The sequence below is a fragment of the Lepisma saccharinum genome, chromosome 23 (genome assembly GCF_977018435.1).
Source record: "Lepisma saccharinum chromosome 23, izLepSacc3.1, whole genome shotgun sequence".
NCBI classification, from domain to species: Eukaryota; Metazoa; Arthropoda; class Insecta; order Zygentoma; family Lepismatidae; genus Lepisma; species Lepisma saccharinum.
Genome location: NC_139251.1, coordinates 21,278,972 through 21,298,221, shown reverse-complemented (window position 1 = coordinate 21,298,221; position 19,250 = coordinate 21,278,972). Strand labels below are relative to the sequence as shown.

Genomic DNA, 19,250 nt, shown 5'->3' with positions numbered 1-19,250 from the left:
AAAGCAAAGTAAAATAAAACAAATCAATAACAATAATAATAATGTTATAATAATAATAACATTGTCATTATTAACATTATTATTATTTAAATTATTATTATTATTATTATTATTGGTACGTTTATTCTGGTACTTCCCCCCCCCCCAGACAAAATTTTGTGGTTGGGCCTCTGGGTACATGATAATATGAAACTTTACCTACTGAATCTTACTGTCACTTTACTCAAGAACTAATGCTACTCTACTTGGAAGTAAGGAGTTACTTACAGTCCAGCCAAGGAAGACAAATCTAGCTGGAAAGGTCTATTCCAAACGCTAGAGGAGAAACAGGTAGAAGCACCAGCCAAACTACGCAGTGATATTTCATTTATATAGATTATCTTCATTCTGAACCTTTCCATAATTTGAAACACATCTGTACTTACTTCATTGCACGGCAAACTATTTTCACATAACCCTTACCTTCCCAAAATGTCATTGCTGCCACAGACCTCCAGGAAATGTGAGCCTTCTATATGGGTCAAAAATTTTGTAGAGAGGGAGATACTCTCATGGCAGCAAACATACCTTCATATTTGTACTTGTAACAACTATTTTGAAGATTGTGAGTCATTGCACCATGCAAGATTGCAATTTTTTAGTTTACTAAGAAGTATATAACTCTACGTATTACACTCTACAGGTGAGGACAAATTCTTCACAAAAATAAAAACTTAACAAGCTCTAATGTGCATCTCCACCATGTTTCTAGCCCCAGGACTATGCACGGCTTCAAACAAAAGCTCATTGTTTTCAGTCTTAATTAGAGGTATGTGATTTCTGCCGTCACCCCTATTTTGACACTGAACAAGTCCAGTTGGCACATGTGCACTTCTGTCCATGGTTTCAGCTAAGGCTGCCGAACTGTAGTCATACCAGAATGTTATTTACATTGGTGCCAGCAAAGATATTCGAGGAGGAATTTTAGAACAGTTGCTTACTTAAGTTCATTAATTTATTTGCTCCGCCCCCCCCCCCCCCCCTCACTTCTATTTTTCTGTATTTCCTCCTTCATGTCTTAAAATCTATTTATTCTTTCTCACTCTTTCTCTCTTAGAAAAATTATCTAATTTAAGATAACTTATAAACATGTCATGGTTTTTGATCAGCTGGCTTCGTTGTTGAATTTTGATCTCGCAACCCAAGTTCCAGGGTTCAAGTCCCAGTCTGGACATGGATATGATTTGTCCTTGTCCTTTCATCTCAACATCATGATCAGTCACACACACACGAAAAAAAAGTGATACTAAATAACAAGTATAAACACAATATGACTTTTTGATCACACGTTGTTAATTTTGATTCCCTTGAAAAATTTTCATGACCTACGGTGGTTTAGTTGGTAGGGTGTCTGACTGCCATGCAGGAGACCCGGGTTTGATTTCCAGTGTAGATGTATAAGGTAGGAATTTTTCTGGCCTTGTACCCTCATAAAAAAACTGCTCTGGCACTCATCCAGCCTCAAATCAATGGGTAGGGGGGGGGGGGGGCAACCCTGGAGGGTAAAGGTGGCCAGAGTATGGTGCTGATCACATAACCTCCAAAATGCCCGAGGTCGAGAATGTGTGGGGTCCTACCCTCACATCCTCTAAATGTGCCTTCTTGAAACGATGCCAAGTGCACGGGGAACTTTAAAAATTTTCAATGAGTGCCCATGAACATTTAACTGTTTATACAAGAATGACATCTGTAGTGTGTGCTTTTACAGTGTAACTATTAGGCAATGGCATATTCTACATGTTACCATGTTTACCGCTGGTAAACTGAGTTTTACATATATTGTATACATTTAGCTTTAATATATTGATAATTGCAGATTATATATTATGCAAACTATTAAAACAAGCTTCTAAACTAGAATGTAATTAAATTATTATAAGATCTTAAAACTGGGTTATGTATGCCACTGATTGTTGTTCTCCATCACACCGGGTGTCCTCCACTATTGTATGCAGGGAATGTGAGGGATCTGAAGAAAAAGTAGGTGGGTGTCTATATAAAAACACCCTGCCTGCCACTGCTAGAAACTGTGTTGTTGGGAGAAAACTGCCAGTTCCTTTCTGTTTCTGTGCCACACTTGGCAGAGGAAGTGTTGCTATATGAAGGAAATTTTAATGAAAGAGATATTTTATGAAAAACATAGAAATTGGTGGAAAATTTTAAGTTGTCTGACTGCTGTTTTGTTTTACTGGCATGCCTGCATTGTTTACTAATTAATCTAGATAGGGTGTATAATAAATATGAATTGTTGCAGTAAGCTCAAATTTTGAAAATACGTCACTGCTATTAGTCTAGGCACATAATTTGGGTAAATAAAAAAGCAAAATCTTGGTACAAAAACGGAGTCAATTTCGGGTTCAAAAGCTGTAAATAAAATAAAATTTCAGTGTTATAGCGGTGAAAAATTAGATGAAAAGTGGTATATAAAAATACATTTTGGTTTTAAAATTGTGAATATAATCCTAAATTTGATTTCAAAACTATACTTATTACACAAAATTAACATTTCACTTCTAATAGCACATTTATGTAGTTATCAAAGTATTGTTTATTTCTCTGTAAAGGAGTCCATTTTTGCTTCTCCAATATTAACAACAGATTTAATCAATTTCCCGTGAATTGCATAACTCTCAGTATAATTCAGACCTCAGAAGGTGTTGAGTCAGTAAATAAACCCTAAATTTCGTATTTAACCTTTTAAGTCACGATCGGTCATGTGCTGGCTGATGGCATTTTTGGCCACAGTCCCGGTTGGTCATACTTTGACTGATGGAACAAAACCTTTTTTCATCGCCTTGCAACCTTGTTCATTTTCTATGCTCATGACTCGAAGTGTGTGGAACTTAAAACCAAGAGTCGATATGCATCAACAGCGACGCAGCTGCTCTTCAACTTCCTAATCACATCAGCAGTTATGCGTGTTGCCAACCCTTGCCGAAAATAACTCTTGCACTTCATTTTTTTCTTTCTTTTGTTTTTTTCCCCCATTTTTTCCTTCGGATGGCAAAAGGCATTAGGAACAAAATAAATATTGAATTATAATGTAGACATGTGGTTGCAAATAGGACATAGAATTTGTTCCTGTCCCATGTCTCAACACAACAGGGAGGGGGAGGGGCAAAATTTTGTCTTCTCTTTTCCTGTTTTCAATTTTCATATTTGAAACCACGAATAATAACAGATACATACAAATAGCAACACTTTGTCTTTTCTATGTGAAAGTACATTTTATTGTTAGTAAAATGTTTCTTGTTTCACTAAATTATCTGCCATAGGAAGGAAGCTATAACGATTTTTGCTAAACCTTACAATACTCGTTTAAATGGCATGGGACAGAGGTAAAAACTGCATAAGCACCACGGGACTTAAATGGTTGAGAGTTTATTTCGTATTTTGCAGTTTATTTCACATTATTTCGTGACAAAACATGGTAGCAAAATGCATCACACACCTTTCAAAAACATGAAAAATTAACACTACAATGTGTGTTTTGACATTTCGTTTTTTGGTCAAAAACTAAATATGCATGCCCCTAGCTATTAGGGATGGTGTAATATGGATATTTTTCCGATACAGATAAAAACAAAGATAAAATTTACTGATACCTATAACTAATATTATACAATCCCAATACAAAAATCTGTTGATACTGACCGTTTGCATTGGCATTCACATACGTAATTTTACGAAATTAAAAATCATTCCTTTTCGTATAATCACATTGAATCCTGGTGTCATTGTAGGTTGGCAAGGAGATGCTCTCCATCAAGAACAAAGAGGGAGAGGGTCCAAGCTTCAACTTGCTCATGGAACTGTTGAGAGGGGACCATTGATATGTGCCACAAGTAAGTGCTATGTACTTTTTGACAATGTTTTCACAAGTAGTTAATATAGAAGAAAGAAGAACCTAGATATTAAGAAAAGTTAAAAATTGCAGGTAGACAAAATTATTCATAAGATGCTGTAAACTTGTAAATAGTTTTAAGCCGATGCCGATGTATTGAGTGTCGGAAAGTATGTTGAAATTATTTACCCACACCTGCCGATACTTTTCTGGGATTTTCATCTTTTGTGAGGGTGTGCGAAAATGCAGACTGACATTTTTGTCGAGTCTAGTTATTCTGGAAATTATGCAGAATTTAAAGTTTTCATTCATTTTGAACCAACATTGTGGGAAAAATGAATTTTGTGTTTACGTACCAGTTATTTGGATGTAATTCTCGAATATTTTGTAAAAAGTTGATGCTTATATTTTTAGTGGAATACTTGCATATTAATCAATATTTTGAAGAACTTTTTTATTTTTACAATTTTCAAGCATCGCTATCTGTGGGAATTGTTAAGAATATGGGCATCAGTTCAAAGTGGTATTGGCCAACCCTATTTGTATAAAATTTAAGATTACCATGGGATGTGAAGAATTAAGCACTAAAATAAGAAGTGGCGAATATAAACAATAAAATGAAAGGAAGTGGGTACTTTAATTTTATTGCAAAATTGAAAATTCTGGTATGAAGTGTAAATCACCAACCCTGAGACCTTCTGTAAACAAACGGTCTCACCGATTCGATGTATCACTCCGCGTCAGCTGATTGATGACCACAATCATCTGCTGTTACACTCATAGTTCGCCGCACCTATTCATTTTATATGAGAGCCTCTGAATGTGAGAACCCACTCTGAAAACATCAGACGAATATGCAGCCACATACATTGTTACTTTCCCGGTCATTCTCTTGTTCATAACCCTTAAAACTGCAGACACTGACACACCACTGCACTGGGATACCAACTTAACCACTTCATTTACTGGTTTCTCAGGATACCACTGACAGAACGTTACATAAATATTTAGTAGAATCTGTTTCTCACCCCTTTTCAAAGGCTGTCCTTGCTGCTGTTTTGAAAACAAGCTCGGAGAACACTGAGACCTTCCCGCACGCATAGAACTCGGCATGTTAATTTTCTAAGGATAACTCAGGCAATATTACTAAGTAGCACTACTTCCTTGCTGTTCACATGATTATTTTTAGAAAATAACCAATGTTATAAAATATCATTATGTACACAAATCTCTAAGCTCATTGAAAGTTACAATGCATATTACTACAAAATGTTCACACTTATCTTGCCTTGCCATGTCACCAAGTTATTTTACGAAGTGCACTATATTTGGCGGAACAAAAATCGTTATTAGGATGCTTGTCAAAGTTTCCAACCGCAATAAATTTACGAACTTTCTTTGTCTTGTTTTGATCATCATCATCAATATATTTATTGGACTTACAGCAATGTATATGGCTGTTTATGCCCTTTATATATTTTATTTACATAAGATACAATTTACATAAAATCTACAAACAAATTTCAAATACACTCCTATCTATATCATCCTTAGAAATATACATTACCATGTTATATCATTTTGTCTAAAAAGTGCAAGTAAAATATATTCAATTCACATGCAAGAAAGAAGCCAAATTTATGGGAAATGATTACTGGTGCAAAGAGTTAACCATAAAGGTGAAGCAATAAGTAAAAAAAGAAAGAGCATTGGGTTTAAAGTGAGACGTCATTTGCGGCAGCGTATCCCATACTACAAATTGGCCATTGTTTTACCTTACGTAATGAATCCTGTAACAATGCTGGATTTTTGTGTGGATTATTTTACTTCGATGAGTTTGCAATGCTTTCTGCATGCAGGTGGTTTTGTTTACAGAAGGTCTCAGGGTTTGTGATTTGAACTTTAGAAATCCAGTCACCACATGTAGTGGCATATCTAGAATTTTTGTAAGGGGTGGGATCAGTTCCAAAACCAGGTGGGCAAGCTGCCAAAACTGGGGGCAAGGACAGTTTATTTCCCTTTGTAGGTAAGTTTTAGCCCCCTCACCCCTAATCGCCACTGGGTGGGATGTTATGTTATTTTTAGTAATATTGATATTTCGTCAGTTATGCCAGTAATTATAACCCTTTGACAAGTATCCACCCTTTCATTTGATTTTCAACATTCAGTGTCAATTTTACATACTCCCATTGTACAGTATGTCCGAGAAGTCCCTGTATTCCTATTTGCATGTATCCTGTTGCAACCATGTTGAGAATTGGCCAGTATTCAGTTCATAGGACTCAGATGTGCTGGCCACGTGTCACCCAATGAAAAAGCTGTTCTGGCAGATCCTGGCTCTTTGAGGGACGTTGCACCAGGAATTTTTATATATTTACTTATTATAAGTTATGTATCTATTTATTTACATTATAACGTACTTCCAAACTTTACATTATGTTACAGTACCTAATTTGACCCGTGTGTTGTCATATTCATGCACCCACACACGTCACTAAACTGTTCCTCAGCACTCCTCTCACATCAGCCATGATGCAACAATTGACACACAAATTCAGGTGAGCACTCCATGTGACCTTCAGAGCAGGGATGCCAACCACAAAAATGAAATCATTCCCAAGCACTGCTTTTTTTTGGCTTGCTACTTCTTTTCAAGCCAATCTGATTTAAATCATGATTGAAGGCGAGGAGGGACAATTATGCACTAGTTGTGCATTTATTTCAATATCGTCAGATTGAGCACTGCTATTTAAAAAAGGGTTTAGTATGCAAGAGAGTATGAATATCTCTCCATGTTGCAAGTGGAAACTGTTTTTCAAGTTGATTAGTAACCTAGACACGATGTTTGAAAAATATGGATAATAAGTATTTACAGAATCCCATGTATTCCTTATGGGAAATCAACTTCAGTTACGGCTAATCAAATGGAAGTTTTGACTTTTCCTTCTAGTATGACATAGTTCAATGTGTCCTTTTCCGTCCATGTACTTTTCTATGACATTGGATGTTTGATATTCCCGAGAGAACGAATAAAATAATGTTCCCATAAACCTAATGCATTTCTCCTTGCCTCATATGGCTATCCTGGCAGTGTTGCCAAACCTGATGTGCATAAAAGAGCTACATTTCACCATTTCAAGGAGCTAGATTAACGAAGGCTGCATAAAGTGCCTCCTAGGGTAATTCTAGGTGTCGGAGGAAGGGGGGCACTGCTATTACCGTTAGATTTAAAGTGATGGCAATGTATTCTTAGTCACCACCTAGCTTTGGCGGCATTACCCATCTCAATAATCCAATGATGTTCATATGAAATCGAAAATAAAGGATTCCCGGATAATAATATTGTCATCTTCACCTTAGCCACGGCACGATATATAAAATAGCTGGGATGGTAAGAGGGGATGGGTGATGCAGCCTATATATGAATATCGTGTCACATGCAAAATGTTGGTCTTTATGGGCTGGAGCCAATGGTGGCATCATGGTGGGGCAGAGGGCAGGTGCCACAGCTCACAGCCAACGAGTGCATGAAAGAGCCAGATCTGGCTCCAAAAGAGCGAAGTTGGCAACAGTGATCGGCAGCAGCCACAGCGAGAAAGACCTAGGGGAAATTGTCCCTCTCCCCCTTAAATAAATGGATTTTGTAGATATCAGAATCACTTTTAGTGAAAGTACATTAATCTCACAATCATTTAATGGTGTTTATTAGGTTCTAAGAAAGTAAATGAAAGGAGAGAAAAATACAAGTTCATTGGAAAAGATATGCAATCTGTAAACTGTAAACACACTTAAATTTCTCTTGATTTAAAATGTAATGATTTCTTTGTGTAGAAAAATATACTAAATACTAATAATGTTATACCGTAAATAGTGTCATTATCATTAAACTCTAAATAATCATTTAAACATATTTTTCAAACTATCAAAATTCAGCTACGAACATGGACATCCAGAAAGGAGGGGGGATGTAAGTCAACCAAAAATTATATATTTCACACATAATTTCATTTCAGCCACAATTATATGTGTTAATTATTGCATGAACATGAAGAATTCATATTGAAGCAATGTTTTTTGAGAACACTATTATGGGGGGGGGATGTACCTTGCTTGCCCCTCCCTGGAAAAAAAATCCGGCAGACTCCCATGGCTACAAACTCTATAAAAAATATTTTAAGTTACAATTATATAGTACATTCAGAATGTTTCATTTTTACTGGAAGAAAAATTAGTAAAATTATTCGTTTCATTAGCACACTCAACAAACATTTCCAGAAAGGTTCATATGTACACTATTAGAAACAGAAAAATGTTCATTTACATATAATATTTTATTTACTTTAATGATACTGTTAAAATATTTTACAGGGCCATATACTAAGGAAACATATATCTATATTTATGGTGCTAAAAACCATACAAGCAATTTTAAATGTTTTTTTTTAAAAAAAATGATTAAAAAAAATTGATTTAAGTCCAAAGAATTATCAAAAATGATTTTTTAATATAAAATTCATGATTTTTATCCAACCTGTTTCAAGTAGCTCCCCAGTTGTTCTCACGAGGCTGGATCAACGCTGAAATATTTTGGGGCTCCCACCAGACATCGTACTGGGGACTGCTTGCACGAAACGCAATAACGCTAATCATTTGGCTTCGCAGGAGCCTTATGTTATGTATGTATCTAGGGGTAATATGTCCTATGTAATATAATCTAGGGGTTGGTGACTTCTTGGACACCCTGTATTACATTGCAAATGTATTAAATATGTGCTCTTCTGTTCTGCAGGTCCTTATGTGCCTTCTTGTGTACATGTAGCATATGTGGATATAGTGCAGATGCTGGGTAGGAAGCAAGAGTAGTTGTGGTGGTGGTTTACGTGGGTCGTCATCTGGGTCGCCTCAGTGATCCGCATCTACTTAGCAAACACAATCTTTTGTGTTGTTGCAGAAAAAAAAAACGGGGTGAGAAAGAGATGGTCAAGTGGAACATTTATAATTTGTACATAGTGTCTTGTGATTTTTTGTGTAATGGAAAAAAATATTTTGTATTGTTTTCCACTTTTTTGTAAGTATGTGACAAGTTTAATTTTTTTTCCATAACAGAACCTGGTGTAATGTGTGTGCTATTGTGGCTGCTTTGAAAGCAGCTGAATTTATATTACTAGCTTTTTTTTAAAAAGCTTAAATTGACTTGAAAGAAAGATTAAAAAGAGGCTATTATGGACAAATCCAGATCGTCAGTTGAAAACTGTGCTGCTTAATTCAAGAAACAAATGAAGTGCGAGTGTCCATTTTGTGCAAGATATTATTTTTTTGCATTTGTCAGTTGCCTTGCTGTAACAGTGTTTCCAAATCATGGGCTTAATGTTATTTATTTTATACATGAGATCAAATGTTTTAATGCAGATTGAAGAATTTATATCCATTCATGAAAACAGTCAGTACTCCATTTTTACATACAGTGTAATGTGCTTGTATAATCTTATGATGTGTCTTTCATGGTAAACCCACCTTTTTGATGTTACTGTAATATTTGCCTTCATATTTAATAGTCATTTTATAACCAGTATTTGGAGTTACGTTGTCTACTTGCAAAGTAGAGGAAGCCATTTTGTTGTCTCCTACAGTGGTAATCCAGTAACATGATCCTTTTTTTTTTTCCTTTTTTGTAAATAATTTGAAAGTCATATCATTCTTCATGCTCCAAAATGATAAATATATTCAGAGAAAAAAAAGACAGTATCATGTCCTTCATTTGGAAAAATCAACTACTTTATGAACAAAGAATAAAATGTTTTCAACATTGCTTTGTGTTTTTACTACGGATAATCTCTTGTGATCTGTTATGCTAGTAGAAATGATATATGCAGATTTGATTGTGGTACTCTCTGCAGCTTTCTCATGTTCATATGGAGCTTTTGCCCTGAAGTGACATACTGTACATTACAAGCTTCTCTCCTGGGATGTATAGCTGTCACCCACTTGATGCATTGATGCATAGTCATAGGTATTGGGCGCATGGTAACAATGATTTACTATGTTGAGTGATGATTTATTGTTGGTTTATGATGGTTTGGGAAGTTGATTGTTTAATTTTAATTGCAAGATCAGATCCTTAATTGTTTAATTTTAATGGCAAGATCAGATCCTCAATCTGCTCTGACAAAATGCATATAAGCTATGGTTTGTTGCATTCAGCATGCCACTTCAATGCAAAAGCTCCATTTTTATTTTCACAGTGTGCTCTGAAATGAACACCAGGTAGGATATTCTTTACTAGTGAAGCAATATTTGGCCAGCTGGGTGAAGATTCTAAAAGGAAAATCAGGATTGTTAAAGATCCAGGAAACTATAAATTCTAATGGATTCTACTGGGTTCTGTTACAAGACTGGAATGTTTTTTCTCTCGCAGAATTTAAATTCTGTCCAAGTTGCGTATTGTTTTATTTCAATATCAAACTTGGACACTATTTAAATTGTTCCGGAAAAATAGTTCCAGAACCAAATAGAAATACTTGGTAAGAAGGTTCTGATTTACTCTCCTGGACCGGAATCGAATTAATTTACAATTGCTCGACCTGTAGTAACCCTGCATTAAATTCTGAAGAGTATCACTTCTTTCATCTTCAGATAAATTTTCTACTTTATTTTTAGTGGGAATCGAACCTTGTGTCCTACTGTATTAACCATTACTGTATTGTGTTCTCCAGAATATATGCTCTTTGCTAAAGTGAAGAAATTGACTGCATTCTAATAAAGAACCAGAACATTCACAATTCACATAAGTAACAGATATAAAGATGAAGAGCTGGAGTGATCTGGCTGACGCAATATTCAGCAGAAGTACACATAAAATCATATATATAATTCCCAAATTACTGTTGCATAAGAATCCAGTGTTCATAAAACTATATGAAATAACATTAACCTTTTCAGTCCCAAGCGTCTCGATCGAGATACCCAAAAGTAAGCCTCACGGTCCCAAGCATCCCATTTTTTTAAAAAAAAAGTATTTTCAGGGGATTTTCCCCTCCATATATATGCCGAATGTGCATAAATTATATATCGTCTGAATCTGTGATTCATTCTGCGTACAACGGTATATCGTTTCTTTCTCCAGGGCAAATAGTCTCTGAGCTAAAGTCATTTCAAGGTACCGCTGCATTTTGAAGCTTGAATCAGTTGCGTGCCGACCATTCCTTTTGGGGTACAACTCAAGTTACATTGGTCATATGATAATAATGCGAATATTTTTGTGTTCCTTACATGTCAGCGATCATTTCCATGTGCATGTCGACACTGTCATGTACTTTTTTCTTGGGGGGAGGGTGGGGGAACCAAATTTTTTTTTACGAAATTTTGGAATTTTGAGAGTTAGCTCCCCTCCCCCTGCCACATATACGCCGAATTTGCATAAATTTCATATAGTCTGAATCTCTGGTTCATTCCACGTACAACGGTATATCACTCTAGGGCAATTAGTCTCCGATCTACACTCATTTAATTGAAACTCTGCATTTTGCTCAAAATCTGCTCGGGACAGAGAGGCTTACTTGAAAATGGCCTTGGGACTGAAAAGGTTAAACATGTATCAAATTTCATTCAAATTATATAACATATATTTCAACTAATAAAACAGAAAAACTGTTGCATAAATGCTGCATTCCAGTAATTTTAAATTAAAAACTCTCGCTCATTATGCCAGTATGCAGATGGTGGTAAAGAAAAGCAATTTAAACTTAAAGAAAAAAAAAAGAGTATTCTAAAACCCTAGTTTACTCATTCCACTACAGATGGCAGCACTTTCCTCAGCACAGATGCCATCTAGTGGTAATAAAAATAACAATTCTGCAAACACTAAAAGTAGCTAGCTCATTTTGAGGGTAAAATTTGCCTTTTTGGTATCTGGAGAACTAAAGACATAGTTCGCTTACTACACTATAGATGGCAGTACTACTACAAGTACACAAGCCATCTGGTGGTAAAAAAAAGTCAATTAAAATTATAGAAGCTGTAAAGGTAGTGAATTTTTAGGGTTTTTTTTTTTTTTTTTGAATCAGAACACTGCTTAAGTGTGTTCTACAAACATAGTTCGCTCATTACATTACAGATGGCAGCACTCCTCAGAGGAGTATTCTTTGCAAGTGCTGCCATCTGTAGTGTAAAAAGAAAACTATGTGTTTAGAATACTCTCTCGTTCTATGTTCTGATACCAAAAAAAAAGCCAATTTTCACCCACAAAATTCACTTTTTGCAGTTTGTGGAATTTTAATTCACTTTTTTAGGACCAGGTGGCATCTGAGATCTGAGCTCTGAGGAGTGCTGCCATCTGTAGTGTAATGAGTGAACTATGTTTGCAGAACACTCCTGTCCTCTTGTTCTCCTGATACCAAAAAAGCCATTTTTTACCATAAAAATTAGCTACTTTCAGTTTGTAGAATTTTCATTCACCTTTTTACCATGAGATGAAATCTGTGCTCTGAAAAGTGCTGCCATCTATAGTGTAATAAGCAAACTATATTTAGAGAACACTCTTTAGTCCTCATGTTCTCCTGATACTTAGGTTCACCATAAAATGACTGAATACAGAAATTTCTGCAATTTGTTATTAGTTCACTTGATAACTGCCAGATGGTAAAAAAGGTAAAGTGTTCCCCTGTGCATAGCACCACGCCATGAAGGCGTATAGGGGGTGTGAGGGTAACGCCCCACACTTTCTTGACCCGGTCGTGAGTGGGGGTGATGTGATCAGCATCACACCCCTGACCGCCTTTACCCCCCAGGGTTTCCCCCAGGTACCCATGTTACTCGACGCTGGGTAGGCACCGGGGCCGCTTCCACCGTTAGAAAAGTTCCCGGATTTGAACCAGCCGGGGATCGAACCCGGGACCTTGAGCATGGTAGTCAGACGCGTTACCGACTGAGCCACCGCGGCCGCCAGATGGAAAATCTGCTATTTACTTTGTTTAATAAGCAGCTGAATAGGTAGAGTACTTATTCATCCTTGATGCCTTTTTTGTGTACATTCAGTGCTAGATTGAATTTGAACTCTATGGCAAATAGTAATAAAGAACACATCATTTTTGTAGAACATTATTTATTAAAAGATTTTTGAATGTATATACAAGAAACATGAAACAAGTTGTAACAGGTCAACAGGTAAGAAAGTATTATGCATGACAAAGTGCAGATAATTTCATTGTAAATATAGAATTGATGGTTGAGATGACTAATTTTCAGCCTTTTCTCTTTCTTACTTTATTGAATAGTCAAATTACTCAATGATAGGAAAATAGGGAATTTAGTTTATATATACCTTTAGGTACACAATTTACTGGTTAAAGATAACAGTTCAGGAAAACTGACATTATATATTAACTAAAAGTCAGTTTGAATATTTTCTTAATTTCTTTGTCATTGGCATTATATAATACACTATATGTCCCATGCAATAGGAACAATATTATTTAAAAATATTATACATAATTTTAAACAAGAATAAAACAATTATCAACAATATAAAACATACAATCTGAACACCAATATTTGTATATATATATAATATATATGTATACTCTCTTTAGTAACATGAAGTGACAAATTTCAATAGAAAGAATAATTATTACCACCATTATGTTGTGTATTTATTGGTGTGTGAAAGTGATTCTATTTTCTTTTAACATAATTTTTTCCATGATTGGGACATGTTTTTATTTATTTTTGTTGTTGCATGTTAGTATTAACAGGGTTTAGTTTCAAATTGTAACGTCTCGAACCCATAAACTAGATCGTCGCAGAACCAGTGGAACGAACATAACTCCAAAAATACGGTTTTCGGTTTTGTTTTAACAGCTTACTTCTAATCCTTAGTAGTAAGGTTGGGTCACATATTCCAATTTACTGACATTTCCTAAGTGTCTCACATATTTCTCTAAGAATACATTATTTTCTTTCTCCTGTAAATGTGATAAATTGGAGTTCCATCCCTCTGGTTCTGACACAACGATATATGCAACAAGTAAATTTTTCAAAGGCGGAAAATGTATTTCAAGAATGAATACATGGAGAAATAGTTCACACAACAATGCTACGTATCTTATCACACACATACAAACACACACATGTTGCGATGAGTCGGAAGGACGTGTAAGCTAGCTGTAAAATCACAACAGTAACACAGTTGATTGAACCAGTCAATCTTTTGTTACACACTGGTAAATATACATGACATATAACATTACAAATGGAATGATATTTGTTTCTCAAATTTATGACAGCATATTTTTTGCACAGCAAATTAGATTCACAGAAGTGATAGTGTACGTGTTTTAATATTAATTAATCTAACAACTCTACACTGTATTTTAATATTTTTATCCCGTTTTTTATCAACATATATTGGGATGGATATCCCAGATTGTCATTGCTATTTTGGCAACTGAAAAGATAATTATTGTGTATGTAGATACATAATTATGGCATCATTTCTTTAAAAAATGGAGTTTGCATACGAGGAGGATAGTAAATGACATATTACCATTACAAACCAGAGATATTGCACCAATACATTTTGAGAGAGAGAGTTATCATACTGAAAATTTGCAAGTTACAACCACTTATACCATAATCTGCAGTACTTTCTGAATGTCTTCTGAAGTTGTTACATATTTATGTTTACCACATCATTTTTATAATTGTGTGTTTTATCCCAATTTAAGTTTACAGATTTTAAAATTAAGGCATATTCTTAAAGTTATCCTGTAAATAAATGAATTAGGATTTGTTTTCTGGTAACACAGTTGATTTTCTGTCAACTTCACCACTCTTCATGTCAAGCAGTATGTATATGCATATACACTTCTTAGTTTGTGTACAGTCAACAGCAAAGATTGATAGTAGGCACATTGTACATTACCATGTTCACTCATTCTGCTTTCAGCGCATGGGTTTCAAGAATGGAAACAAAATGAACAAAAAAGTGAAGGAAAACCTCTTTAGCACAAGTATAATTCCATTCCCTAACACCAGAGGTGGCCTCTCATAAGGACGAAACGGATGCTGCACTGCTGTGTGTATCCACAAGTGAACATAACATTTAGTATATGTAGTTTTCACATTGCGTGAATTCCAAATATTTCATTACTTACAGATCATTTCTTAGTCGGTTTTGTATTTCTTCTTCCACGACAGTTATGAAGTACGGCGCACCACCAGACTTTGTTGCTGTAAAAGCCAAGTTTTGTATTCTCGCACAGTGGCCTGCAAACTTCATAATTACCTTGGAACAAAAGAATGCAAAACCTATATGTATATAGATGTTGAATGTCAAGTTTATTCACTTGTGGTTACACACGGCAGTGTGGAGTCCGTACAGAAAAAGAAAAAAAGAATGGGCAATTTGATTACCATTACATTGACATTCCTTTCTAGAGTTAATGAGATACATAAGAAAGAGAAGAAACAGCTACGGCTTATGCAAGGTTCATGCCTTCTTAGTGATTTATACTAACCTTTAGACCATGAAAAGCACTAGCCAATAGATGTCAAAAGAAATTGTAAGTAAGATACAGTAAAATCAACAAGAATGGGAAAACTTGATACTGACTGAAAACAATGATAAACAAAAAGGATATATCTACAGCAATATTTATCAAGTATGCTTTGCTGTACAGCTTCATAAGACATAATGTAACATGAATTTATCAAGCCATAACCAGTTCAATTTTGTGAAACCTTTTTAAATTCTAATAAAATTGCAGTATTAAAAATAAGCCTGGATTCAGTTACCTACATACCCTTATTACTTTGTTTAGAAGCATACTTCATACTAATACACTAAAAGAAGTACTAATTCACTACGAAACTGGTTGCTTATGCATTAATTTCAGTGACCACTGCTAGCATTGTCTTGGGAACTTGACACTGGCCACCAAAATTAACAGAACCCCAAAAAATCAGTTTTGTGGATGAGTACTTCCTTTAAGTGTATTAATTTGCTACTGCATCTTTCCCAGAAAGATGAAATAGTATAATTTGAATTTTGTTAGAAGTGTACTTTGGTGCACAGATGGAACTGGGCTCACAAGGCAACAGCATTGGCTTCAGAGCATATTTGACCATTTTTATTATTTTTCTTAAAGATGTGTTTGTAGCCGGTTGTATCCAGTGCTTGTGGTGAAGGGAGTGGGGATAATTTACATAAATCTTATCCTAGTTCATTGTCACTATCTTGAACTATGCAATCATGACACCCTTTCCCCCAAAATTCTCCACATGGATGTTCACAGGATTTTTTTCCAGTAGGGGGGCAAACGAGACACATTTTCCCCCATAATGGTGTGGTTTTTTGAGGGGCAACACTTTCAGTTTGAAGATTTTATGTTTCCGCAACACCCTTCTAATCATTAACAAACTGCTGCATGAAATATATAATTTCAGGTTGACATTTATTTTGCATTTCCCCACATCTAGGAATTTCCAAATTTTCACTTTAGGCACTGGTCAACATTACAAACTCAATATTTATCAAGTATGCTTATGTTTACTAGAAATATGCTGTCATGTGTGATGAACTGTAGCATTTCTTTTTTACTCTGAATATGTCATATATTACAATATCTTCTCAATTCATCTTACTTGAATGTGACTGTCACTCGCTACACACATCTCAAAATTTACAATGAAGTGGAGCCTGGTAAAACGGACAGTATCCAGGTTATTTTGCAGTATTTTCAAATATTAAATTACTCGCAAAATATATGCAATTTAATAGTAACAACCCCCTTACACAAACATCGCTCTTTCATGTATGGTGGTACCAACAGCAATACTAGTTTTGTCTTTCAGTTATTTCATAACTCTGGTGGAAAATTATGAACTGCAAGCTTTTTTAAGTTTAAAATCTTAAATGTCAGGTCAGGCTGCAAATTTGAAAAGCACAGCGTCACTTTCATGTGCCTGGTTGACCAAAAATGTTTACGATATTAGAATATTTTGTGGTAAATTTGCCACCCCAATATGGAGCATATATATATATATATATCATTATTGAAACATACATAGCTTTTATATATATATTCTGCAATATATATTCGGAACTTCCATACAACGATTAAACAATTTTTATCTAGGAACTTCCTATTTTTTTTAATAAGTACTATGTTTTTGGCATTATTATCTTTGGTCAATACAGTACAATTCAGGACAAAAAAGCTATTTTATATGACGTTTTTATTTGCATATCAACCATTTCAACGTTTTCAAGAATATATATGTATGCACAGTAATGGAAGATACGCAAAGAAATCAGTTACGAAAGAAAAAAAAAACAGGAGAAAGTAATAGACCAGCGAGAATCTGTTCACATGTTTGTACAGTAACATCACTGGAGCAGTCCATGCTTCAGGAATTATCACAGCTAAGACCCTTTCCATTTTTCTTTAGCTTTTCGTAGGAAAGAAAGCTTTCTGCGTGGGAAAATTAACGAGGACCACAGTCTTATTTGCGGACCTTTGAGAGGTGCAACAAGACACAACGGGGGCTCAGTTCCGTTGTGTTCTTCTTTGATGCCTTTTTCTTCTTGTTTTTATCACTTGGTTGGCCGCTCCGGGCACACGGTTAGGAATGGTCCCGGAGGTGTCGGAGACGAAGAGCAACTTCGACTCAATCCACGAGGCACCTCCACGGTTAACAAACCATCCTGCTGTGGACTTGATGATTGCGAAGCTTCCGCAGAACTCCCTATAGCAGCATCTGCAGTTGGGACAGATGGAGTGGGGCACCGCCTGTCGCAGGATGCGCCGATTCCACTTAGTGTGTTGAGAGGTATGCGATACAGACGGAATGGACGAGCATCTGGAGAGGCTAAAAGATTAAATAAAAAAAAAAAAAAAAAAAAAAAAAAAAAAATTGAAGCATGGCAAAGCAGACATATCAGACGGAAGATTTCCAAAATTCATTAACGCTGCTTCTTTATTTTACAATATATAAATTCCATTTCATTTTCAATCTCGTATACCAAGTAAATATTTGTATTTTTATTTATTAATATTTTTTCTGACTATCTCAGCCAACTCCAACAGTGAGGATTAAAGCTGAATAGATAGATGTAACTGATGAAGGGACAATTTCAAAGAACACCTACCGATTCCAGGTTGGCACTCAAAACCTGGAAAGTTTGGTGACAAAATCGAAAGTCTATCTCCAAACGAAACTATTATAAAAGGTGGCACAAAAGTCATCACCTGATTTTCTTAGCCTGTAGCTTGGGTTTTAAATTAAACAAAGTAGGTTTTTTTGTGTTAAACTTTTATTGATACTTGTAAGTTTTATGTCCTCAATTTTTAAAAATAACATCCCTTAAATGACCCCATTCAAATTGATGCAAATTTGGGCTCTTTTTATCACGTTTTCCATGGTGTTTGAAATCTATGGGGAAATGTTTTCAATTTCATGCTGAATATTGTCCTTTAGTTGCTGTAACGTCTCTGGCTTATTCACATAAACCAATGACTTCAAATATCCCCAAAGGAAAATTCTGGAGCAGTCAAATCGGGGGACCTGGCCGGCCATGGCAAATCACCAAAACGGGATATATATGTCACGCAAAATTGTCACAATTTTTCCACGTTCTTGTGGGGTATACTTATTCATTTTCGCACACAATAAATTTTGTGAGTATCTTCTATTTAACTGACAAAACACTACTGATATAAACAACAAGATGTCAAAATAAAGGTCAATTCAAATAGGATGATGACTTTTGTGCCACCCTTTATATGCCTACATGAAGCCCTGGGTCAGCTATGGCTATTAGGGTGCATTGAAGGGAGGGGGCTGATGGTGGTGCAAGTCCCTTCCCCAAAATGCATCGACCTTATTTTAATGCAGTTTAAAACTAAAATAATTAGAATAAAATTTTTGTTCAATAAAAAAATAATAATCCAACATACACATTGCAGTAAGAAATGTACTGTTTATTAATCGTTATATTTTCAGAATGTGTGACTCGATTCGGTGCTTTCATTTAGTCCCACATTATGTTGCTAGAACATTGATTTAGTCAGCAAGAGGGTTGTGGATTGGAGTTCTAGCGTGGACAGGTGCTCCTTTGTGAATGTTTTTCATTAGTTTTACCTACAGTAATTTTGAATTTGAATTTAAAAATTTGGGTGCATTAGCACTTAGGCTATTTTGCACCCATCTCATTATATGGGGTCCAGCCCCTTACCATTACAAATAACAACTCTAACGTTTCATAACTAAAATCTTCAAATATTCTGACCTAGGTTAAAAGCTGAGGCTGTAAACGGGCACTCAGCACACATAGGGGCAAAACACAGGACAACACAGAGATTTATACTGG

The 19,250-nt window shown here is 35.4% G+C and overlaps 2 protein-coding genes across 5 annotated transcripts in view; one reads left to right on the top strand and one right to left on the bottom strand.

Annotated features, from left to right (window-relative positions):
• Positions 1-9,692, top strand: part of Hr39 (Nuclear hormone receptor FTZ-F1 beta) — a 220,871-nt gene extending 211,179 nt beyond the window's left edge. For all 3 annotated transcript variants that reach the window (XM_083144545.1, XM_083144546.1, XM_083144547.1), the window contains 2 exons: positions 3,783-3,884; positions 8,673-9,692. In XM_083144545.1, coding sequence (XP_083000671.1) covers positions 3,783-3,872 — 90 coding nt within the window. In that variant the 3' untranslated portion in view covers positions 3,873-3,884; positions 8,673-9,692. The remainder of the gene's footprint in view (positions 1-3,782; positions 3,885-8,672) is intronic.
• Positions 9,693-13,004: 3,312 nt separating this feature from the next.
• Positions 13,005-19,250, bottom strand: part of LOC145977740 (GTPase-activating Rap/Ran-GAP domain-like protein 3) — a 742,197-nt gene continuing 735,951 nt past the window's right edge. For both annotated transcript variants that reach the window (XM_083109991.1, XM_083109992.1), the window contains one exon: positions 13,005-17,749. In XM_083109991.1, the coding sequence (XP_082966117.1) occupies positions 17,475-17,749 (275 nt within the window). In that variant the 3' untranslated portion in view covers positions 13,005-17,474. The remainder of the gene's footprint in view (positions 17,750-19,250) is intronic.